Source organism: Rhea americana, unplaced genomic scaffold (assembly GCF_003343005.1).
Source record: "Rhea americana isolate MKP2758 unplaced genomic scaffold, rheAme1 scaffold_156, whole genome shotgun sequence".
NCBI classification, from domain to species: Eukaryota; Metazoa; Chordata; class Aves; order Rheiformes; family Rheidae; genus Rhea; species Rhea americana.
In genome coordinates this window covers 1,628,641-1,654,403 of record NW_028185661.1, presented here as the reverse complement: position 1 = coordinate 1,654,403, position 25,763 = coordinate 1,628,641, and the positions used below count along the sequence as shown (strand labels likewise).

Below are 25,763 nucleotides of genomic sequence, written 5' to 3'. Positions count from 1 at the left end.
TGTATACCCATTAGCTGTCAAAAGCAAATAAAACATAAGGAATTTTTATGACAGTAGTAGAAAAAAAAACATAAACATTGATCTGTCACAGTATACATSTGTGCTGTGCCTTCATCTTCACTCCTGAGTTCAATTTTGCTGTCTTTMCCCAATTCTCTTTCCCTTCCTCACTTTCATCTCCAAAGAGGACCTAATAGTACTGCAAAAGCTGCAGAGGTCCTAAAAAGCTACTGAACAGCTCTTACATGAGGAAAGAGTAAGTAGATAAGGCTTTGCAGTTTGGAAAAGAGATAGATGATGGGGACAAGAAGGGATGGGAGGGCTACGGCATGAGAGAGCTGCAGAAGACACGGAGAAGGTGACATGGAAAAGGAAGAATAGTTCATGGCCTTTCTTCATTACCCGAAGCTGGCAAAYGGCTGGTTGAGACCAACCCGGAGAGGTAGTTCTTCACACAGCAGGTAGTAGATTGTGGAGCTCCTAGCTGCAGGATAGTRTGACTGGGAAAATGTCATATAGGTGAAAAGAGCAAGTGGAGAAACCCACATAGAAGTAATCTGTTACGTGCAAATACAGTTTCTTTTGGCTTGCATCAGGACTGCACGTTTTTGGAGGCCAGGAATTATTGCTTGTTCTGTTTTGCTTTTATCTAGGTTTCTGCTCTTGTCTGCTGCTGGAGACAAGATTTGAGCTGGACTTTTGGCTCAACTTGCAGAGCTTTTTCTTTTCTCTCAATCTCTCTCTTTTTTTTTTTTTTTTTTTTTGAATGTCATCAAAATTGATTGTTTTTTATAGCCAGCAGTACTATTTATTGTGCATCTTAGTATCCAGTTATTRTAACAACCTCAGTAGCTGAAGTCCTGCTAAAGTTCTAACCACTTAAGCCTTTTGTTTCAAGATTTCAGGATCTCAGTAGAAAAGATAACTTTTTAAGGTACGTTAAACTTAGGAAAATAAGAYTGTTTTTAAGCTGAGTTGTTCTTTAGATTCCTGAGTGCTGAATTTATATACTTAACTTGGTTTCTGMATTGTAAACTCTGTTGTATTTGAGAAACTGCTGAAACGGAAGAAGAAATTCAAGAGCAGTTTGACCCCTCCAAGAGCTTGGAAAAAGTCTCCGTGCTGTTGTCTCTGGTGATCAAACACAAATTCTTGATGTAGTTCTACTTGCTGAACTCGTTTTGTTTCTTTTTGTGTGTTTGGTAAACCCTCCCTCAGCAACCTTGAAGTTGAATGCAAGTGCTTTTGGGATACCAGAAAGATTAATGGAAAAATTTTCCCCATTTGGCTGGGGAGTGACTGGCTTGACTAATTGCTTCTTTGGTAGGAAATCTGTATTTCAGAAAATAAAGAAATTCTGTAAGATGTTTTGAGTCCATGTGTTATTTTCACAAATCTTTCTGGTGAGTGGAAAAGTTTWAAAAAATATATTCAGCACTTGTTTAATTTCTGTGTCGGATTTAAATAAATAAATAAAAGAAAATCACACATTTTTTTCAGTTCTGAGACATAAGATCAAAGGACAGTAAATCAYCTGGGTGGAGGGGGCCTGTCTCAGTACAGAAGGTATGAAAATGTTCAGAGAAGCTGCATGGAGAAGACTGCAAACTAGAAYGACTGACTTATGGTTGGCTTTAATATTTGCTCTTAACTTTTAAGCCTGATACTAGGTTAGATATAGAAAAAACGTAAAGCTGAAATTAAACMACGAACAGTGAATGCCCTAGAGGCTCTTAAATAATTATTAAGCAGATTTCAGTGATAGTTATCATCCTGTTCTAGGTATATAGATAGAATTTGGCAATCAGTGCAGAAGAATGCTCTAGACATCAGCATAGCAATGTTGTAATTATTTTGTTAGATTGCTAATTAGAAACTGCAAATGTAAATGCAATCTCTATCTGTGTTTGCACTTTGTTACATAAATGAAACAGTGTGTAAATGAATTATCTCTTGTGTCAAAGCTCATATGCCTAAAGTAAACAGGGGAACGCCTTGCTTTGTGGAGCAAATGAACTAGTGACTATCCTTGAAAAGTGGAACTATTGCGCAGTGGCGTGCACGGTGTGAAAAGATGCCCAGCACGAGCCGTTGCTGAAGATATTTCACCTTCACTTTTGAATCTTTGTGTTTTACAGTTACTGTAACTTTCTCCATAGGTGCCTTGCTGTACATTATTTTCATCTGTCACTAGCCCTGTAAGGTGATAATCATCTAAAAATCCTCTTTCTCCCTCTATGTGCACGATTCTTAATGAGTTTAAAAGTCTCATAAATTCAAATAATGTTGAAAAGTTGAAAGTTTCTTGATCRTAAACTGATGGCACGCAGATTGGGTTTGGTTTCATATACAAATGTAATTTATGCACCTACACCTTGTTAATCTCATTGGGAGTCCTTGTCATACTTAAGTAACATATGTGTGATGGCAAGGATAAAGCTATTATGTCTATAAATTATATATAGCCTCTGTATTGAATGTTTTGTTGTGTATATGGTATAGCTGTTCATTGCTAATACCAATTTCATCTGCAGATTACAAATATGTTTTGAAATATGCAAAGCTCAATTTTTCTTTCTTAAAATGAAGATTGATAAGAGGAGTGTTTCTMTCTTCTATTTTTAGGGGGGTTATGTAAAGTATCTGTCATGGATTTTTCATTTTTAAATGCAAATAACAGGTAGTATGATGAGCATTTAAAGTTGGCATTAAAATGAAAATGTATAAAATTTTTCTGAAAAASTGATCAGACAGGTCATTAGTCAAGGTTATAATGACTGGTAGAACATTTTAAGATGTCTTACATCTTGTTTAAGATGTTTAAATAAAAAGTAGCTAGTAATAGTTTTTAAAATGATAACTGCTCCTCTGCCTTCTTACTAGTTGTTAAGAGTTTTAAATTCATATTTCGTAGTTTTTAAGAGGTCTGTTTTTTTTCTCCCTTTCTTACAGCTGTACAAGCAATCCTCAAACCCAGTAATGTCTGACAAACTTGATATTTAATCTGTTTTACCTTTCATTTATGGTAGGCTGGGAGCATCCATGCAATCAGTTATCAAGCCCAGCCCATGTCTGCTAACCCACGAAACCATGGGGCTTTGATTCCTTAAGGCCCGGGCTGGAACGGAGAAACCATGAAACAGACTGTATGCCAAAYGGTGTCAAGTTCCCACGCTGCAAAATTAAAGAGAAAACATGGCTTTATGCCTCAGCTGATCTTTTCCTTTTAATCTTGGATAGTCCTCATTAAACTAGAAAAGTAAAATATTCGGGGAGAGAAGAATGATTTTTAAATTAAAAGTAGATTTAAATTTGAATGAGAAAAGTGCCTTGTCATAKAGGTTTTGTTATATATCTTTTGCTGCTGTTGGCCAACTTTGCAGGTTTTAATTTTGCAGCAGGAAGGYAGCGGTGGGAATTTTGGACCATCAAAGCAATCCTCAAGATAACTGGTTTACAGTTCTGCCAACTCTTACACCTACTCGCTCGGAGATTAGCTCATCCTCCTGTAAGGACTTTGCAACCATCGCTCTTTCCTGTTCCAAGGGCAGGATGTATTTTTTTTTTTGACACTGGCAAGTACCTGAGATTGTAAGAAAAAAGAGAAACGCTTCCTTCTTTCACCTTCCCTTTTCTCTTTCCCTCTTCCTCCTCACGTTGCCTGSCACTGAGTTCGCTTCAGCGCCGTCGCTCTGGTAAAGCAGCTCGACAGAAAGGTGACGTTCGCCTCGACGCGCCGTTCGGCCCTTTGCTTGGCGCTCCCCTCGCAGCTCTGGTCTCCGCTTTCTTAGGTCTGGCCAGCGCGGGGAAGGGTAGGCTGAATTAACCAGGTGAATTCCTTACAGAGACGAGACCGGATTTTTCTTTTTTTTCCCCCTTTAATTAGCTGCTTTGGAGAAGTCTGAGAATTCATCTCAGCTGAATTCACGAGGACAGGATTCGGGTCGCTCTGCCTCGTGCCTGAGCGCGCTGTCGGTCCGCAGGGTTCGCACAGCTTTCCGCACCCGCCTCCCYTTTCAGTAATACTTTCCAATGTAAGCTGATCGAGTCAACACACTTTAATTGCAGAATATTTTGTCACTGCAGTTTTCTTCTCTGCTAGTGGTATAGATGATCAATGCAAGAAAAAGGCCATTAAAGTTATATCTATCTTTGCCTGCACTGAAAAACATGCAAAGTCTTTTAAATGATTATTCTTTTAAATTATTTTTCAAATATTTTCAGATGGAGTAAGATGGGGCAGAGTGGGTGTTTTAAAAAGCAGCAAGAGGAACTGTCATCTGAAGCTGTTGTCCTGGAGGTATTTTTAGGATGACTCACRCATAAGGTCTGTGAGTTTCCTTGCCTTAAACTGAAGGAAAAAAATGTTGACATTTTCCTTCTAGCTGTTTTGGTTAAATATTTGAATATAAAAATTCAGCCTTTCAAGCAAAATAGAGAATTTTATTTTTTTTTTTTACAAATTTTGATGAAGTAGTCCAGTCTCATCATCCACAGTGGTGTGTAATTCTGCTAATTCTCCAATTATCCTCAGAGAGTGAGATAAAAAATAAAAATGAAACTGCTCTTCCTTTTAGAGGAGCAACCTTGGGTCTTCGTGAAGAAGCCAAAAGGGAAAAAGGCCTTTTTACGGCGATACAGACACGTATGCAAATATGTTCAATGAGAAATATYAGTGTTTGGACATTTTGCTTAAGGAGAATGAGCTTTTAACACCTCCATCATGTATATTTTCCTGGTGGCTTAAAAGTAGCACTCCTCAATGACTGTTTCTCCATTCTTTGTATGTGTTGTCCCTCTACAGGGAAAAACAGATGTCATTAAGTACTGGTGAGTAACTACTGGTCTTTTCCAGACTTACCAAAGTGACTTGTTCAGCGGGACAAGCTCATCTCAGTATTTCTCCTTTTCTTACTGAAATTCCTAGATTTTARTTTTTTTATATCTGACCATAGCAAATAAATACTTTGAAGTATTTAATAAATAATAAAGTTTTTGTRAGTATTATTAAATAAATACTTTAAAGTGTTTATTTGTTAAATTTCTAATACTTATAAAATATTCATGTTTGTTTATGCTGACATTATGCTTCTTAAAAAAAAAGGGGGTTTTTTTAGCATTGCATTCTATTTGTGTTGTGTATAATATATGTGATTGAAATCCGTGAGGTTATTTCTCTCTGTGCAGATCAAAAATAGAGTATGTGAAGTTGGTGAAAATTGTGCTTTATTTTTTCCTTAAAAATTACCACAACACTACCTTATCAAACTCAAATTAGTAGAATCCATTTAATCAGCTTTCATGGTAGGAGGTATATAAAACAACAAGCATATTTTACGGTACAAACTGTCCTTTTAAGGAGCACGAGGAAGGAGATTTAAGTTGCATATTWAAAAGAACAAAGAATTCGGTTATATTTCCACAAACCGATGTTTGCTGGGGAGCTGTATTGGGCAATGACATGCCGAAGCTTGACATACCAGAAAAAAAAGAGCTCTTCTTTGCCACAAATGGCATGATAAAGGTAAARTTCTGCTTATTTGGACGTGTGTGATGGTGGTGGAAATCACCATCCTACTTCCACTTCCTAAGGAAGTGGAAAGCATTGTTTTGCCACCGTGCCACCATGTAGAAAAGAGTGTTTCCTCACGCTTTCTCTACTCRTCCTCCTCTGGTAGTTGCATGCGTAGCTTAGGCACATGAATTGCAGCATTGCACAGTTATTGCAAAGCCCTTGAAATGTCTTGCTACAAGAGAATGGATTTAATAGAATCAGTATCCCCCTCGTACCACCTAAGCTGGCTGCTCACAGTCAGCTGGAGGCTGTAGCTGGGTTCACACTGTTTTGCAGCTTTCGCAGGGTTCTTTGAGTTAGATGCGTGTTTTTTTCAAAAATACTTGCATTTCACAGTTGGTCACGCGTCTCTTTTTTTCTCCATTGTACCTATGTCGTCTTGTTTTACTTCATACATATAAATATCTACATGCATATGCGTGTGTATGTATACATGTGTATAACACACATGCATGTTTTATACTTTGTTTTATCTTTTGGTGATGTGCGCCTACCTCAGATAACCAAGAGCTGGCTTCATGACTTGTAATACTGCTATAACAGTTACGTATTTATAGAGCAAGCACGTTCTTCTCTGTATTAAATCTGCCCCTGTTCAATTCCCCTCCCGCTAGCAGGAAGCAATAGCTGGTAGGTAGGAGTTGGTGGGAAGAGTGGCTGGAYGCCAACTCTCGATGGCAGGGTAGGGGCCAGCCATCACGGGGGCACGTCAGAGCACGTGCGTTGAAAATTCACGAGGAATTATTTGCAACTGTTATAAAAGGTTCCCAAACTAGGAGAGAGTTTCAAAGCCTCTGCCGGACGGGCCCCTACCTTAGAGGTTTACGTTGGTTGTTGGCATGCCTAATCTCTCCTCTGTACGCGGCAGAGCGTGTGACCAAATTACTTTTTCGTTCTTGTTCCRCTTTTTCCCCTCTAGTAAGCACTTAGTGAGATGTGTCCTGCCTTMAATGAGAGTGTATCTGTCACGTAGCTGTTATCATCTGCTTCTAGACGTGTGCTGTTTCAGAAGGCTGTCCACCAGAAGCTGTGAATGTTAATAGGTCTTACAGCAAACTAGCAGTCAAAATCTATGCAATTCTATAGTTTTATGAGAAACAAAGAGGGTTGGATATTTCYGCTAGTTAAATTACTTTCTCTTACCCTGGTGGAACTTAATAGCGTTCCAGTGGTAAAGAAACATCTGCTTTGTAAAATTCCAGATAGGACAATATCTTCAGTATTGTGAGTTTAGATCTGAAATAACGCTAAATCAAAGTTAAGTGAGTATTAGATCAGATAGTATTATAATATTATTTTTAATGGTATTTTTGAATAACTGTGGAATTTGCAATTTTCAGCCTGTGCCAAGTTTTTGCAGTTGATTTTTGTGTAAGGGTTTTATTTTTAATTAAAAGAAAATATATTAAAAAAAAAGTTTTCAAAGGATTGTACCATGAGGGAATCTATATTATAATTTTGAAAGAGTATGGTACGTGAAATCTAAAAATGTTTGCCCTAAAATGTGTCACAGAGGGCTAATTTAATGAGACAAAAGACAGAGGGAAATGACGACATGATGTAAACGTTACGTTATTTAGCAAGTTATTCTTGGTACGTCTGCGAGCTCTCAAGAGTCCAAAGGGAAGCTGCGTGTCGGCTGTAACTCACACGAGCGACGCAGAGCGCACTAGGCGCGCGCGCCGCAGGCTCGCTGCTGCGGGCCCACGCGTGGCTTAGCGTGGCAGTCAGGGCAGGCAGCCGCCTGGTGAGGGCTCCTGCGAGGCCGGGGCTCCCCCTGCGGTGTCCGGCGGGCCGGCCCGCCTTCGTACCCGCGCCTCGTTGGCAAGCCGGCGCCGGAAACCCCTCCTCGGGTCTCGGCGAAGGCTTTAGCCACGCGGTGCTGCCGCAGGAGCTTGGGAAGCGTCGCGCTACGTGGTCCAAACCGGGCGCCGCTCGCCAAGCGCGTGAGCAAAGCGCCTCTCCTGATGCCTTGCGGCCTCCGGCCGCTCGTTTGCTCGCTCCGTGCGGCGCGCTCGGCCCTCGCTGCCCAGCCCCGGGTCTCTCCCTGCGCAGAGCCAGAACTGTTCTGCGCCGAACTGCGCCTCTAGGTGTGAGACCTATCTGGAATAGTTACGTTTCACTGGGGAAAGCACACCCGGACGTGCAGGAAGCGCGCGAGATTTTCTGGCTGTGTACCACGCATAGGTTTGCCTAGTTATCGTTTCTGTTATCTCTATTTCTTTGTTCAGGATTGCAGCCTGACGTACAAGTGGTTGGGAATTTCTGATGGTTACTCACTTTTTTTTTGAAATAGAAGAGAGAATTCAGTTAAGGAGATAAAACAATTTCTATCTAATGTAGCGTGCTTTCAAAACACTTAATTTTCCTGATTTCCCTAATTCAATTAATTTTTTTTTCTCTGTCAGCTGTGATGCTTGTGGATTTAAACCCATGAATTTTTTGTAGTTGTGATGTGAAATATGCAGATAATTCTTTCAATGATGGCATTGCAATTGTTTCTGAACCTAAGCTTAGATTACGATGATGATTCTTTTACATCCTCTCAAGAGATAAACATTGTATCTTACGTTTTAGATATATTTCTAAGCAAAGGGGAAATGAGTTTGGTAGCCAGTGTACATTTTTGATTGCCTGTTGCTTTTTGGAATATCTTACAGCTTAGTTTACAGGGTTAATTCTTTGATGTGTTTTTTTTCCATGTGTTGATGTAATTTATCAACTATCGTGAAACTTCGTAAGTAGTTTATTCTATCACTTTTCTGTAAAGAAGTAATCTGGGAGAAAATAGTGTAAGATGGTTAGATACATCTTTTTCCAATGAAGTTGAAATGTTTAWAGGTGTCTTTTTTTTTTTAATTTTTTTTTCAGCCTTTCTTAAATAATAACAAATTATGTATAGATAAAGACAATATTTGARTTGTAGCTGAATACAGGAAGATGTTAAATATCATGTCTTCGCTGTTTAAAGTAAGTCTGCCTAGCTGGGTTGGTAAAAAGCTAGCAGAGGATTGTTCTGGTTTTGAGTTACTTGTGTTTGTGTCCAGCAGCAAGTAAATCAGTACAGAAGAAGCTGAATATAAAATTATATTAAATATGTATGTAATATGTGTGTACATCTCATTAGCCTCAGAGGAAGAAGGARGAAGTTTGGCTTTTAGAAATGTGGYGGTGACCAGTCTCGTTAGCTGCTTAATTCACTCCAAGTTCGGGAGTTTGCCCTGTCAACACGYGTGTGAGTCGTTGTGTTGCATTCTCCAGGACTGCTTACAGGAGAGGAGATTTTTAGTTTTAATGTGAAAAGGGGATATGGTATCAGGTTTGAAAAGCAGAAATACAAAACTGGAGTAAGCTGAATAGAATTTCATCTTAAAACGTATGAGAGGGATTTATTTTAGTTATGKTTTTTTAGGTCTACTGAGAGAATTAGTGAAAAAACAATTCCAGGCTTTAACTGTGAACAAATGGTTCCAACTTCCTTTAGTTTTATTAAGCTTACAAATAGTAGTGAAGTCGCCTAAAACCACTGCTTTAAGGGATCATTTTATAGGTACCTAGCATTGTATGGGAAGGAGAGAGAAAAGTCTGCCAGAAAGAGAGAGATGAGGAGTTTGCAGAGCTATAGTCCTTCCAAATGCAGCAGCCAAGGAGTCTTGATATTTCCCGACTTGCACTAATACAGTTAGAGAGTTTTAGGATAAATCCTGATATGTTCCCTTCTTTCAGTTTAGTTTTCTAAATAACCACCACCTGGAAACTTTCAGAGGTGTTTTGGAAAATGATCACTTGTATCTGAAAGCCACGTTCCATGCTCAGATCTTGCTCTCTCAGGCCATAGTTTAAAGTGGAGCTCAGCTCGTGCTGTGGCTGCTGCTTCTCATCAGCACCACCTCTTCTCCCAGAAGCCACTCAAAGGACTGTTTGCTACCAGAAAGAAGTGGAGCTCAAGGTTTTACTGGTTCCAATTGCCCTTTTTCTTTCTTCTTCCTTTACGCACACGATTATCGAATAAAGTTCACCCTTCAAATGAGATTTTCTGTGGAGCAGCAGCAGAAACCGTTCTGCTTCCCATGCTAATGTGTTTGAGGGCAGCAGGCTATTTGTTAAGAGCAGAGTCAGGTTTTTTTTTCTTTTWAAAAAAAGGCCTCTTTCTGGTCCAGCTGCATCTGTGCAAATTGTGGGTAGTTTCACAGGGGAATATGCACAGGGCTGCTGCTCATCCTCCACAGCTACTGTGTGGGAGCTCTGGCTCCATCACTTCAGATATCAAATTCTGTTTGTTGTTTGTATTACCGTGTTGATACTGCATTGTCTCATTCTAACAGCATTTTTCAAAAACATATTAAAATACTCTGTGCATCAGTAACGCACAATAATACCTATTCCGAAGAGTCCCCTGACTGCATAAATTATTATAGATGGCAAGAAACTACTGTGGGATTAGCTGTTGACTGCAGATCCCATGCCAATGCTTTTCTTTCTGCAGTTCCGTGTAATTTAACATGTCAATAGCATTGCTGGTAAAACATGATAAAATTTTATATAGCAGTATTACTCATAATGTACTGCATATTTATGTATGAATGGTATTACTCGTAAATATAAACAGATTTTTCGAGACAGATTTCAGTAAATGACTTTCTGAAATCTTGCTTTTTCATATATATTTCAGTAATGACTTCTTTTTCTTGCAGACAAGATTGARGAAGCACAAAAACAACTTAATGGAACAGAAGACCAACAGAGAGGTAATAAACAAAAACAAAACGAAATAGAGAARACACACTGTGATTCTACAGGCTGATCCAAAGTCTTCTTTCAACAGGGAAGAGACTTCACTGGGCTAGGCGTTGGATGTGGCCCAGGGAATATGTATCTGTAGATCAGGTGCTGGGATCTGTAACACCTCAGTTTTWCCTGAGACACGAATGTTTTATTTTAACCACTTGAGTAGTTGCACTGACCTTGATGAGACTGCTGAAGCTGTAGTGCTAAAGATGTGCCAAAATTATTGACTGTAGCTTGTACTAACAGTTGGGTTCATAACATGATTTAGCTAATCATTAATAACCATGTTTGGTCTATGACAAGCAATAGGTGGTGATTTCTAGCAGATGCTGAAAGGAAACTTATCATTCAGGTTATTTTAAGAAAYAGATGACCTGTGACAGATTAAGTCTGTGTGTTAGAGCTTAGAAAGCTGGTGGAAAGTAGTTGTATTTCAAGGCTGGCTGACCACTGTAGTACTACATTTCAGTTCTTTGTCTTGGTCTGGGCAGGCGTTCACCTTTCTGGATAGCGAATTGTCCTTCTGACCTGTGACAGGCCTGTGAGCATACTGTAAATTGTCGATGCTCTGTCTTGGAACCAGAGTTTCTTTTGATACAGTGAATTTCAAAACTTTTTGAAGATTATAGAACCTAAGAAGTAACTTACTGGATCTCACCAGTGGGAGGCAATAGGACGTGTTGTTTATGGATGGYACATTGGGCTGGCCTTTTCCTGCAGTCTGTTCCGCTTAACGCTCTCTGCAGTCATTGGATTAGGATGTCTGCCTAGTTCCTTTAGTAGCTAGATGTTTATTGGCCTGTTGACCATGAAGTTGCCTAATCCTTTTTATAACCTGCAAATACTGCCTGCCTCCATCATTCTGTGGCAGCAAACTGCAGAAGCTCGCTATCAATCACAAAAAAGTGCATTAATTTATCTTTTTTCCTGATTTCCTGCTAGGTTCAATAGATGTCCCCCAGCTGAAGCACTGTGTGATTTGTTAAATAACAGTTCTATATTCACCTTGTCCTCCAGCTGATTTTATAAACCTTGTCCATATCCCCCCCTCAGCTTTCTTTTCTCCAGACTAGAGTCCTAGCCTTTTTAGTCTCTCTTTATACAGCTGATACTCCACCTAGTTAATCATTTCAGTTACTCTTCTCAGTGCCTTATTCAGCTTCTCTATGTCCTCCTTCAGATGCAGAACCAGAATTGCAGACTGTAGTCAAGATATAGACATGTCAGKTTTTTTTTGTAGTGCCAAGATGATGCACTCTATCTTGTTCTCATTGTCCTATTTGATGATATTCAAAGTTTTTTGGCTGTTTTGGCCACCATTGCACACTGAGCTGATGGTCTAGGAGAACTGCCACTGATAACTGAGAGGTCTCTTTCCTGGTTCYAGGTTCCCAGTTCAGCACCATATAAATGTGGCTTAGATTTCCTGTTTTACTGTGGTATTTACTTAGTTATTTTCACTTCTGATGAAAAGAATAAATTTGCAAACATTATGAAGATGCTAAATGGCCCAGGCTACCAATATTTGTCAAGCACACAGTCGGTAGGTGAAGCAGCAGCAGTACTCAGGTGTTCCTGGTACATAGTCCTATTCAAGTAGTCTGTAGGCTTTTGCTGTGGAGAAAAAAAAAAGAAAAAAAAAAACGCTCGTGATTTGTTTGGTTTTTGAAGGGAAGATCTGATACAAACTGCCTCTTAAGGGCAGTGAGATTATGATATTTCCTTATGTATTTGTAAAAGATGAAGGAGAAGAAAATAATTGACTAAGTAGAAAAAGCAGTGCTTCAAACATAGAGAGGCTTTTCAACAAACCAGACCTACTAAATAGAGTTYTGATGCATTTTTGTTTAGTGGAACATAGGTAAGTTTTTGTTGTCATCCAAACATAAATGCTTGATGTGTAAAGCATTACTGACTGCTGTTGTTGTTTATATTGCAGAGGTAATCTTGYTCTGGATTTTTTTCTGTGATGGACATACTCACAATGAAGGTTAACTAACCTCTATTTTCCAGGGGTTTGTTCTCAGCTATGCCCCAGTAACGTGTTCATCATCCTGCACAAATGAACAGAACTACTCTAGTGTAAACTTCTGATGTACTCTGAAAAGTATGAGATTTCAAATTTTTAAGTGATGGTAGCACTCAGCTTTAAAAATCTCAGTTGTCAAAAAGACCATAGCTTAATTTTTGGCTTCTAATCTAAATTCATATGACTGGCAGTTGAAAAACAAATATTTACATATGAATTTTATATAGAAATAATGGAGATAATTAGGCTTCTCTTTCCTTTCTCAATGAGAAATGTCCTTTGCCATTTTTTAGTTTTGTTTCTTAAATGCCTAAACAGATAGCATTCTTGATAATATGAAGTAAATAAAATGATGTATGTGAAGCTTTAGAGTCTGAAGGCCTCTGAAAGATAGAAAATACATATATTGAACTAAAAAGTAAAGAAAAATGTGGTCATACTCACATACTCACATACATAAATTACTTTAAATTAAATTCAGTGTATAAAGTGTATAAAGATTCACCTGAAGTATGATTATACACTTCCTTCTTACTCATTTCTGATGTTTCAGTTCATATAGACCACTTCAGATTTGTTTGTTTCCCATCTGAAATGAACAGGGAATGTAATTTTGTGGAATTTATTACAAGTTAGCTGTTATTCTGTCAGTACTGGAACTGTCAGTGGTATAGCATAATTGTAGGGAGGAATTTTTCAGAATTTTACTCGTTGTGGGTTTTCCACTGACTAGTGTGCACTGGTTGGTGACAATTTTACACATAYGTGGAATTGTAAGTAAACTTAGTTGACAGCAAAAAGATGTTGTATTTAACATACCTTATTTTTTCCATGAGCAGTAGTATTCCAGTTAAGTGCAAATTGAAATAGGTCCATGTTAAACACTAAGGAGACAGTAAATGAGCAGATACAGTTTTTAAATTTGGTGAAATCAGGTATTTCGTATAAAGTTGCAACTGGAAGACAAATGTTTTTTGAGAGAAGGGAGTGGTAATCCACAAATACATTCAGAGTGTGGATATACATACGCTCTGTCACCTGAGACTGGAAACATTTTCCCTAGGAGCGATGGTCACTTCTACCCTCCYTCCTACTAAATGAGTATGTGAGGTGGAGAATTCTTGGCATCATTTCATTTTCTCTSAACTGCTCAGTTGCTGCTATGAATTTTCAGTACGAGCAGCTCTGCTTCTCTTTAGCTTGGATGGCATCTCTAAAGGCTGTTTTACACTCTGCTGTGGGGGTTGAATTTCATCTTCTGACACACATGCAAGGTATGCTTAGTGCCATAGTTCAGGTCTTGTTCCCAGCGAGTGCTCTATGTGATGTTCTTTAAAACTTGGATGGGATGCTGAGCTTAACTACAGGAAATTTCTCCTTGAGAAGACAGTGAAAGCTCTGTTATGGGACCTAGTGGATATCGTGGGCTGGAGAGTAGTCAGCCAAATCTGACTCCCTTGTCTTTCACATACTAAAGTCCATCCTCCTAAGAAATCCATCCCAAGAAGGTCTCTCTGTCTTCTCCCTTCCAGACTGATAAAGTCAARTCCTCTCAGATCCTTGTGGTTACCACAGAGGCTTCTGATTTGGTCATCCCCAAAACCAATTCAGCCACTGAAGGCCAATATGAAGCACTGTAAGCATATGGTTTATTTTTTATCCATCACACCAGTTCTTCTTTATCTGTCACAACAGCTTGGGTCCTAGCTACATAAGCTTCACCAACTGTCAGTGTGTTCTTTAGGACCAATGGTACTAATTTGGATATCTCCATACTTGGAACCYGCAATGCTTAGATTTTTGCCTGAGTCTCCATCTCCACTTCTGAAACTGTTGAGAGTATTAAAGTTGGTAACAAGCTCCAGCAACACCAAGATTTGCGTCTGACTGTGTCTCTGCCAGTGTGGTTCTCCATTTTGGCAGCTGTGTTCCACCACACAGACAACAGAGCTGTCAAGGGCAGTAGCTCAGATGGTTGTTACTGTCTTACTTTGGTTATCCTTCAGAGAAACACAGCAACCCTCTCTTTTTCTACGTTAGTCAGGCATAGCCCTGACTGAGAAATCCATTTCATTTTGGAAGTCAAATGTGAGGTCATATGCTGAGGCCCACACTGAGACAGCCAGTGTATGATGATTGTCAGYGTGCCATCGAAGACCATATAGAGTGGGTAGCAAGTCCCCTACAGAGTCATCTCAGTATGGAGGTGGACTTTTTACATGATATAATGGATACTCTGCATTACCCACAAATCCTGATGTCTTGTTCTCCATTGGGAGTGCTGTTCTGGACTCAGCGACTTCGTTTTGGAAAACTATTTTTTATCCCAGCCAAAATGATCAGTGATAAACGAGTAGATCACAGGGAACATGGATTTCCTTACTCTGCTTTTCTCTGATAGTGATCACTCTGTCTTCTGAGTTTAAGGACGAAGGTGGTCTGGGATGGTTGAGGAAAACATTTAGATTCCTCAGCTTCACTGCAGTTTAGACTTGCAAACTGTCATGGTTGTTTGTCAGGTATGAATTCATCTCCCTGTATAAGTTGTTGTTCTTGTTGGAATTTCTACTCATGATTTTGACTTTTTCCAGGAGATGTGGAGGCAAACAGACTTTCTTTACCTGCTTCTTCAATAGGTAAAGTTCTAAACAGTTTACTGACTGTCGTTGCAAGCTGCAGGCAATATAACAAATCCATCCTGAACTCAGACTTCCAGTCTTTTTAATGGCACGCAGCCATCTGCTAGACTCCTCTCCTTTCCCCTTCCAGAGTGATGAAGTCCTGAGCTCCTTGCAGGACTGGCAGTCGTCCCTCTGGCTGCCTGTTTTCAATGTATTTTATTAGAGGTCACACTTTGTATTATCCTGCTGCCTCGGCAGTCACAGCCAACTTTAATCAGCCAAAAGATCAGAAGATTTACCTAGTTAATACCACCTATTCTTCAGCTGCTGCACTCCATAGCATGGACCAGGAACCATGTTCTGGTAGTCAGAGCACTCCTGGTCTCACCTCCAGAAAAGATGTTCTCATAAATAGTGGAAAAGAATAAACTAGCAGTTAAGTTTTAGATCAGTGTGTCTATTGGTCCTCTCCAATTTACCAGTTCTGGTAGAGTGAATGTTTATTTCAGAATACTTTGAGTTGAAGGCATCAGGTGTTGCCTTAAGCTGTACTAAGGTCTATTTAATAACTGTTTGAGTATCATTTGCTTATCAGCCAAGTTTCTGTATTTTCTCACCCCATCATTTTCAGGTCCCTTAGAGCTGAAGGAGCTCTTTAAGCTTTTTGTCTGGTGTTGGAGGTACTGCACAGTGGAATTTGAGCGTGATGTTTATTTGTCTGATCCTTCCTTTCAGATCCTTTGCTTAGCTGTTCGCTTCTTGATCTGTAATGGGGGATTTCTAAAGTCCAAGCCCATATGACAGATCTATCTTGATGATAAGAGTTCCTTTCCAGGTGTACCACAAGTTTCTCCTTAAGATAGTATCCAAATTTCACCTAAATAATACTATTCATTACATCTCATTCTTCAGTGAGTGTCATTATTTGCTGAGAAACCACAAAGACTGAACCATTTCAAAGCCTTATTTGGACTCTAGAAGAGTCCAAGCAGCTTCAGTAGCACTGTTGAAAATATACCTTTATTTTCAACATCTGTCATGGGGCTGTCCAAAGCTCCTATCCACATATTCAGTAGATGTTAATCTGTTTCTGAAATCTTCAGGGTTCTCACAGCATTTGGTGAAGTGATTCTGTGGTTGCTTTTTGCGTGCAGGACTGTGAGACTCTCCGTCCACTGATACACGTCACGTGATGATAACTGTGTGGAAACACCTACTGTGTGAATGCACATTTGAACTATCATGTACAGAAGGAATAAAGAAAGGAAAGATTACTTATCAGCAACGAAAATTCTCTGAGATGCAGAATCCACACGCACGTATGTTTCCCTTACACTTACAGGCCTTTAAGTTTGACGTGGAGGAGAGGTAACTGAAATAGCATCAATTGCCCATCTACTATTTTTTTTTAATTGGAATATTTTTTCTCCAGAAAACTGAACTGCAGTGGGATTTAGGTGAAGAATTTTGGCATTTTAAATGAAAGCATGGGATTTTGAGTCAGAAGTGTAGATTCTGTTACAGGTTCATTGTAGACAAGTTTCATATCTTGTGTCTTCCAAGCTCTACCTTATCGCCCCTCTTGTTAAATGTATACATGTTACTGACGAAATTATAGAGGGATTCTCAACCTCAGTATTATTAATATACCAGCGTTCTCTCTAGTTAATCAAAATGTTCCTTATATATTACCTTAAAAGATTGATGCCCTTTTAATGCTGTCGCGTCCCAGTTTACAGATGACTTTGATTTGCCTGCCATCTAGCCCTGAAGGAGCAGACGGATTTGCTCCCTTTCTTCCCCTCCACTCCCCGCAGGCATTCCTGAGCCCCCTTCCTGCCTCTGCTCCAAAAAGCAGGTGGGGGATCACTGCACGCTGGTGATGTACCCCACAGCATATTTCATCAGCTGTGGTCAATGCTGTGCTCTTTCATCCTAATGTTCAAGGGAAATAGGAAGCTGAATGAAAGGGGGGTGGATCAAACAAAAATCTGGAAATGTGGAACTAAGAAAATTAAAACATTTTGATTTACAAGTTCAGGCTGATCTCATCATCTACAGATGTTTCCTTTAATTTTTCTTGTAGGTTTGCAAGAATGTGATCTTTTTTGATTCTTTACTGCTTGTGGTACTGTCCTTAGCCCAGAATACTTTATTTATATTTCATATTTGTAGGAAACTGTACCTTACTTTTTGGACAAGAAAAAACAAAGATCCAAAGTTTCATATTATTTTTTTCGTCTTTCTGTGCTTATCTTCAACAGCCATCTGGGCTAAAAATATAGTTGCTCTAAATGGAAGTATATAATCTTCAAAAGTCACAAGCTACGTTAGTGTCCTTTTTGCTACTTAATGCTGGTGAGAGGATTAGCTAGTCTCTACTTTTTCTGTTGGTGTATACCCGAGCTACCTACCTTATACTTTCCAAATGTTTGAAACTACAAGCTAGCAATAATATTTCTTGTGATTCAGTTGTGCATTGTTTTGATGTCTGATTTCATAAAGTGTTTTTACCAACATTAGAATATGTCAGTACGTGTGTGCAAGAGGTAATTTATTTAAACAGTTCTATGTACATCAAACTGTAAGACTTTAAATCAAGATTGAATTATCTTTCTAAAGTATTTACAGCAGCTCAAACAGCAGTGACTGGCTTAATGCAGGAACTCTTGAACTATGAGTATCTGTAGCTCATGTGATACAGGATCTCGTATTTCCATTAGGTTCCTTCTGTTCTTAAGGTCTCTGGTGTCTTCAAACTAAAGGTGTGTGGCACACTTTGAATAATAACAGTTATGACTTGGAAAGTCCGTTCTCTTTGTGCTCAAGCACGTTTGATGCATGGTTTTGTGCACATGAAGGCCAGTGAGAAAGTTCCACTGACTGCAAAGGGAGCAGGAATAATCTCTGATATCATTAATCCTCTTTTTTCATTGCTTTTGTCTTCAGCAGTTAAGTAAATTTTAATGTCCTCATTTTACTAGTGAAGGGAAATTGATAAAAACTGAAATCTTCATATGTCCTTTAATGCTCTGAGAAACAATGTTAGAGTATAAGCTTAACCACAGGTGTTTTGTGGCTCCTGTATTCCTCCAGGATTGTGAGTCCATGTCTGTATCTGCTATTTCTATTTTAATTTTCTTTGGTTAGTACATTTAGTTTAGACTTCTACCAGCTGAAATCTGCTCAGTAAATGCACTGCTGGTRCTAGACACAACAAGAACTGGTATTGTTTTGACAGGCAGGCAAACAGATTTACAATTTTAAATTGAACATTTCATCCTTTAAAGCTATTCTGAAAACTTAGTTATAACATCATCAGTCTGGTGTTAAAATAATAGTATTTTGCCTTTTTTTTTTTTTTTTTTGACAAGTATAGCAGATTTTCTGAGTAACGGTTCAGTGAAAGAGAGATTTCAACCTGTAAGTGTCATTTTCAAAGGGATATTATAGAAATTAACATTCTAAAACACTTGTTAAAAGAGAATCTTCCTAACAGTAAGTGAAAAATGGCTCTTCCAAAACATGGCTACAGTGTATTGTAAAATTAGTGTCTTCTTTTTAGACCAAGTAAAATTTTGAGGTTGACACAGGTTTAATGAATAGAGGAATTTCTTTAAAGTTTCTAATATCTGAAGTTAGAACAAGCTCATTTCTGTGGTGGGAGAGTGCTGAGCTAACAAACCAGCTGGTTCAAAGGGCGTACCTTTTGTAAACCTGATAGGTTGCTAATTTTAGCAGATGTGAACTGGGAGCAAGCCAGCTGTGGAAAGCAAAATTTTTGACTTGCTAGCTTCCTTGTAGTCTGCCTTGCACATGAGTAATGAGTGTGTTTTTCATACTTTCCAGATACTCCTTTAGCTCAGGGAGTTGTCTATTTTCTTTGGCCTCCTTCTCAAGGGAGAGTGCATTTTATAAATGGATGCTGAAACAGATGCGGAGTACCACTATCTGGAAGCTGGGTGCAACGGGCTGACCTGGACAGAGTCTCTCACAAGAAACTGCTGAAAGGTGCATTTGTGTATGTGTTTGAGAGTGAGAAAAGAGGGAATATGTGCATATGTGGGAAAGGAGAGGCAAGGATGAGGAAAGGGAAGATCTTTGAGTAGCTCAGTGGTCTTGGCTTCAAGGACCTTCCACTGATGCAGGAACAAAGCTACCATCGAGGAGGATCTTCCTTCCCACCCTCAGAGCGCCAGACTGAGCTTCTGCAATTAGGACATTCCTGCTTTCTAGATATCCAGTAAACCAACTTCTGCTTCTGTCACATTCACGATGCTGTTTAGTCTTAAAGGAAAGATCTAGTGCGTAAGACTTTTCCTACTCTCTTAACCAGAGCTCCTCTTCTATATTTTTAAATAGCATGGTTGTTTGCTTTGAGCTCTTTGGTACTCTTTCTCTCTCTATACTTTGCTAGAAGCAGTATGGAAATTGTTCCAGTGGATCCCTGCTTTTCAAATGGAAGATTGTATTAAAGCAGTGCAGAGAATATGACTAAGGAGCTTGGTTTGTCTGAACATCGTTATGTGCAAAAAGAATTTAGTATCTTGTTATTTTCATTTTCTACTTTATTCCACTGAGGCTCATGAGGGAAATTCTTGGGGAGTTTATATTCAGTATATGATCTGACCAAATAGCGGTTGCTGTTTGCTGATAATCCTTAAGTTAGTTGCTATTTTGTTGCTGTTTTGTAATCTTGTTTTAATGGCCTTTCTTCTTCTGTGCATTAGGGGCAGAATTAATTATTATTATGTATGATTTATTAGTCAAATCCTAACTTATCAATAACAATTGATCATCCTTAAACTGCAAACAAGTAATTGATCATCCTTAAACTGCAAACAAGTAATTTAATTGTGAAACTGTTCATGACATTGTCTGACCTTCTAGGAGGATTTCCAGGTGTTCCTTAGGTTTTTTATTTAATTTCTGGCAACATACATTCTCTAAATGGTTATACTTAAATGTATAACCATTATTCTTCCTTGGATAACTGGGTAGAACTGGTTTCCAGTTAGGCTTTGACTATGAGCTTGTTAGTTTTTTTTTTTTTTTTTTTTTTTTTTTTTTTTTTTTTTTTTTTTTTTTTTTTTTTTTTTTTTTTTGGCATGTCCAGCAAAGGAGATCTTCTCAGATTTAGATTGCAGGTGACATTAGCTGTCAAAACATTGTCTCTCCACCTGCTACGGTTGATGTGTTTTACCTTAAGAGTGCTTAGGCAGTGATTCGTGCTCTGTGTTCAGTGTAAAGGCTTCTGTGTAGATCAAGACATTTATTATTGTCATATGGCTATAGTGCAGAGCAGTACATAAATTTCAGAGGGCTACAAAATAAATATTTTTAATTTTTTTCAACAAGTTTAAATGAAAGCTGTAATGCATGCTATTCCTGAATGTTCATATATGACACGTTGTGCGAGTAGTTAGGCATTAACCATCAGTCCTGTGAAAGGCTTCTGCTGTTCTTGAGTTACTCTTCCTCTGTCGTTCACCAAAGTGCTCAAGCCCTGTGCAGCTTCACAGTGATTCTGCCTCTGCTGCTTTTTATGCACATAATGCTAGGAAATCACAATCAGTATCAAATGTCATGTTTCATTTAATGTTTCGTGCTGGGCAGGAAGTTAACTCTTTTTAGGAAAAAAAATCATCCATTTCACTTCTGGATTTTGGTCAGAGATTTATTTGCAGATGTGCTGAAATACTATATTCTGTTCCCCTTCACATATGGATATTTGCATTTCTCAGCTGAGGCTCTGGTGTTACTTCAGAGGTCAAATGTTTATTGCTGTTTGCTCTTGATGGTCTTCCTCATTAAGCAAGCTGTATTTATGACTAAGGCTCTGCTGGTTGTTACTTTCTTCACCCAAGCCAAGGAGCTAAACGCACGAGGTGAGATCATATCGTTACAAAGACGATCCTTCTCAGTCTTGTTAGTGGAGGGTAATTATATCCTCCCGCCCCCTTAGAATTCTCTCTGTCAAAGTTATCTTGATGTGAGTAGTCATGATGTTAGAAGATTTAGTCATAAAGATGGCCACATACTGTAACTTGCTGTTTACTCTTTACCTATCCCAAGGCAAGAAAGAGCTGGCAGGCGCTTACGTCTGGGGTGAAACTGTATCACRGAAGAACTTCCTGATAAGCCCAAGCTGGGTGCCTTGCGGGGAAGGTGTCTCACTTAGCGCATGCTAAAATGTTGTTGCTCAATTTATAAAGCTAATCCAGCCTGCTCTCACTGATGATTCCAAGGTATTTCATTTCATATTTGAGGTGTAGCCCAGCGTATGCTGTTCTCTGTGGCTGCACATTTAAACTATCATCTGTTTTACTTTTTGTGTTAGGTTGCATATATTCTTGATTCTTGGGAAAGAAACATTTATATTTTGATTTAATGCGAGTAGAACATTTGTATATCTCAGCTCAGCTTTGGTGGGTCCAAAAGGTTATTTTTCCTTTCAATTTCAGTATATCTTTGCAACCTACACATTAGTGACAGAGGTGCTGAGAAGCAGAGTCTAAATAGCCTCTTTGCTCCCACATCAGCTCCTTCTCCCTCGTGCTAGTTTGAAAAATGTGAAGTGAAAATCTTTCACGTTCCAGACCTATTGTTTCAGGAAAAATGTTATTCAAAGGCAAGAAATACTGCTCCCTTTCCCCAGGGTTATCTTCAAAATGACAACCAACAGGTGTTAATATAGAATTAGTAGAAATAGTAGATGGTACACTTTGAACATTACGGTTTGTACTAAACATTATTAAACAACGTTTGCCTGCTCTTAACTATTGCTTACTTTTGGTAGCCAACAATACGGGCATTTCTTACAGTGTTTTTATTTAAAAGCCTATAAATGGCATGGGAATAGACTTAGATATAAAGCAATACCAGCTATGTCTGTAGGCATGCTAAAGCATCATGTGGAACAAAGTGAACATTTTTAGATTGTGTTGTTTTTGTTGAGATGCTTGTTACTTTTGCTATGAAGAAGATGAAGTATGCACAAAGTTTACTGATGTTGTTTGTCTAATGGTGGAAGTTGGGAACAGGAAAAAAGAATTTTGTAATACTAAAAATAGAAAAACAGGATTCCTGGGACATGCCATTCTCCATGTATCGTTGTACATGCGTTCTCCATGCACAGTGTATCGTTGGTACATAGATTGGTCCAGGAGACTGAGTAAGGTGAAGACCTATAGCAGCATGCAAGCAGTGTATTGAGTGTACACTTCAACAAAAGTATTTGGCGTATCTTTGGGTTTATGTATGTTAATCAGTCTCATAACAATTGAGATTGTGATAAAATATGATAAAATGATGATGATAAAATGACCACTGTAAGATGACTGGATTTGTGAACAAGGGGAGAGTAGTGGACAAGCTGACCTTCTGAGGTTCCCTCCAACCTGTATAATCTTCTTATCCTGTGAAATAGTACTTTTTAAATATGGGGAGACTCCTTTACTAGTAGAGGTACTGGTTGTGATTTTTCAATGTATATACACCACTATACATTTTCTGTTCATTTATATTTAATATGTGAACTTGAGATACACTACTTCTGTAGGCTTATCATGCTGTGATGGTAAAGGCAATTAATATTGCTAATGACTTTGCAAAAATTAATACCCTCATTGAGATTAGCAGAACTACTATCATGATTACTGGAACCACGTACTGGCATAGCTGCACCTTCCTTGGTGATTGTGTTAGTAGGACTTTCACTATTTTGGTTAAAAAGAAGAAATATGCTAACAAAACAGTCATTCCAGTATGAAAACTTGGTGTGATACAATCCTTGAAACAGGGCAAGGGAACCTGTTCTTTTCTGTCAGCCAGTGCAGTACCTTTGATGGGTTAGGTATCAACACAGAGCTTAGTGTTCTGTTAGAAACGCCAAGAAAAATGATCGTGTATTTGCAGGCAGTATGAAATAAATCCTGAGCCCATACTTTCCTCATCCATACCTTACAGAATGGACCAGTATTTGCGTATGCAAGCAAAAGGACTGTTGTTGGCATAGGCAGACACTCAGCTCATAACTTACCAGACTACTTTAGCCTCTCAGTGTCAAAACTTCCCATTTTTTTATTAATTAATTGTGATTTACACACAGATCAAATGGTTTTTAAGGGTCCACTCTGTGAATGTTTAAACTGGTACCCACAACAATAAAAGCGTTTAAGCATAAATTAAGCCTCCTAGCAGAGATTTTCAGATGATTTGGAGTGCCCCAAATTCTTTGACTTGCATCCTAATCTCTAAAACGCTGAGTGACCACCTTATGACCCTCTAAAGAAGCCTGAAGTTAGCACCTGAAGTAAGATTCTTAAATATTGTTGGTCATTGACTTTGAAATCCTGTCTAATTGTACTTAAAATTAAGCGTGGCACTTGAGTCGATCTTGTTCAAAGCTGTGTATTGACTGAGAACATTTTCATAGTTGTATCTGTGGTTTATGTAATTATGATTTTTTTACACGTTGGAAAAAACATAATTTTAGGGAAAATATCATTGGCAGTATTTAATTAACATCCAGGAGGCAGTATGATGTCTAAGGAGGTAATTTAATAAAAAATAGAAGTGTAATATGATTAATGTCAGTCCTGTTGGGCTTACATTGCAGGTTAGACTTATTATTAGACTAATCCTAGAATTATGTTCCTTACTTCTTCATGGAAACACTCAGTGGAGTGATTCCTCCTTGGTGACTTGGTTACTGAGCTGATGAAAACTGTGCCATCCCTTGGTCTGTAGGGGCAGAGAGTGGTGCTCCTTACTACATATTTCCCAGAGTGGCACTGGGAGGGAAGGGAGCTTGGCGTTTGGCTTTGTTCCCTGTTATTCCTCTCTTGTTTTTTTTTTTAGTACAACCACATTAGAAGGGAGTGAAAGAGAGTAGGTGTTATAATAACATGTAGGCTTTGAGACAAGCAGTTCTGAAAGTTACTTAAACAAAACCATTGAGATCATTTTGTCAAGACATTGTCTAGTTTGCCAGTGAACGCTAAGGAAGAACAAACCTGATTGCTCTGTGCACAGCAAAAGAGCACAACTGGGATGGTGCAGACAGCAATCTAGTGCGGTAACTCAAGCAGCAAATAGAGGCAAGGCATAAGCAAAGTGCAGCAGAGAAATTAGAGGTGAACAAAGTCATGTTTGGAAACAGCAATTTGTTGTGTCATGTTTTGAGTGCAGAATAAAAAAGAAAGTAGTACCAATAGAAAAGCAGAACAAAACAAATGAGAGAGACAGGAAAGCCAAGAGATGCCCTGGTGCCTCTGCTCTGTGAAAAGTGAGGTGTCAAGCCCAATGGCCATGTTACTTGTTCTCTTGGACCAGGCAGCTTAATCCTATTTGATGTAATAAAGTTTATGAAGAAGATACCTCTTAGACATCTGGTTAAAATGACAGCACTTAAAAAAAAACAAAAAAAAAATACTTCACCAACTAAGAAAAAGAGGACTTACAGCAGAAACTTTATCAGCAGAAGAGTGAAAGGGCTTTGCTCACTTCCTCGTGCCCTCACAGAATATGTAAAGGAATGGCAGAGAGAGAGAGAGAAAAGGAAATAGTCTTTCCCCTCCCCCCCCCACTGAGATCAGAATTTTTGCATTYTCTTTGCTTATTGTCAGCTTTTTGAGATGTGTGGAAGCTGGTAACTTACCGTTCGCACCATCGTGCAAGTTGGAAGCTCTCCAGGCCCGGGATGGTTAGCATTCCGGAACTGAGATTTTCCCTCAGTTTTGGTATTGCCTCTAGAAGTAGCGAAGCAGTTGATCTCTGTGCAGCCACATAGCTGTGAATTAACAAGTGTATAATGCAGTGTCTTCAACATAAATTGGAAGTAAAGAAAGAACATTTATACAAAAAGAATAAAAAGCTAAAGGTAAGTGAAAAGAAGTTGTCAAAGACTCCTTTTATCCCTAACAGATGCTAGAAGTTTGGAGATTATTAAGCTTGAGGTGAATATTTCCGTTATATTATCAAAGACTAAAGTACAGCACAGGACTTTTTGCTATTGTTAAGCCTTGTGAAGCCATTGTTAAGAAAGTACATTTTTGCAAGATTTTATAGACTGATTCACTGAAGCACAGCTAAGGCTCTTATCTCTAAAATCACGGAAGATATAGGCAGTAGAGTCAGGAACACAAATAAGAAATATTATTGGTGCAGAAGCAACACAATCAGTGACTGTAAATTCCCACTTTTGAATGTTATGTAATACATAACTTGCCTTTGTTTCTTCTTTCTTTTTCAAGCAATTTCCTAAATGTCTTTATGATCTGGCATGTGTTGAACTATTTTTTAAAGTACAGAAGTAAATAGCTTATAGAAAAAGTCGGATCTTCTTTTCGTAACAAATTTAAATTCTTAGTCATTTAATTGGTAGGTTACAGATACATTTGTATTTTCTTTGAGACTTTCTCAGGCCACATTAAGTCTTTCAGCTGTGTTGGTTTCCAGTTTACTAGCATGGTTCAGTTTGAGTGTGGTTGCTGCTCTGCTCAGTATTGCTGAAACGTGGGAGCAGTAGCTACTTCATATTCTGAGGCGTCAGGTAAGAAGCAGATCATTTGATTGCCCAAGTGCCACAGTATAAAACACATTTAGTCTTTTTGTGTGGATTAGCTCACTTGGATGTCTCTGATTCACATCCCTTATTTCCCGTCTGTGTTGGTGTTCCTCCGGGGCTCTTAGCTCCTCAGCTGCGGGTAGCCCGCGTGGATCGCCCCTGGGCCTCCGGTCCCAGCGC

At 38.8% G+C, this 25,763-nt stretch overlaps 1 protein-coding gene across 2 annotated transcripts in view; it reads left to right on the top strand.

Moving 5' to 3' along the window:
- The window catches only part of HIVEP1 (HIVEP zinc finger 1), a 117,885-nt gene that overhangs the window by 58,137 nt on the left and 33,985 nt on the right, over positions 1-25,763 (top strand). Inside the window, exon 2 of one of the 2 annotated variants that reach the window (XM_085299912.1) lies at positions 10,270-10,323. The exons of the other annotated variant lie outside the window; for it this stretch is intronic. Coding sequence (XP_085156038.1) covers positions 10,270-10,323 — 54 coding nt within the window. The remainder of the gene's footprint in view (positions 1-10,269; positions 10,324-25,763) is intronic. 2 annotated transcript variants of the gene reach the window in all.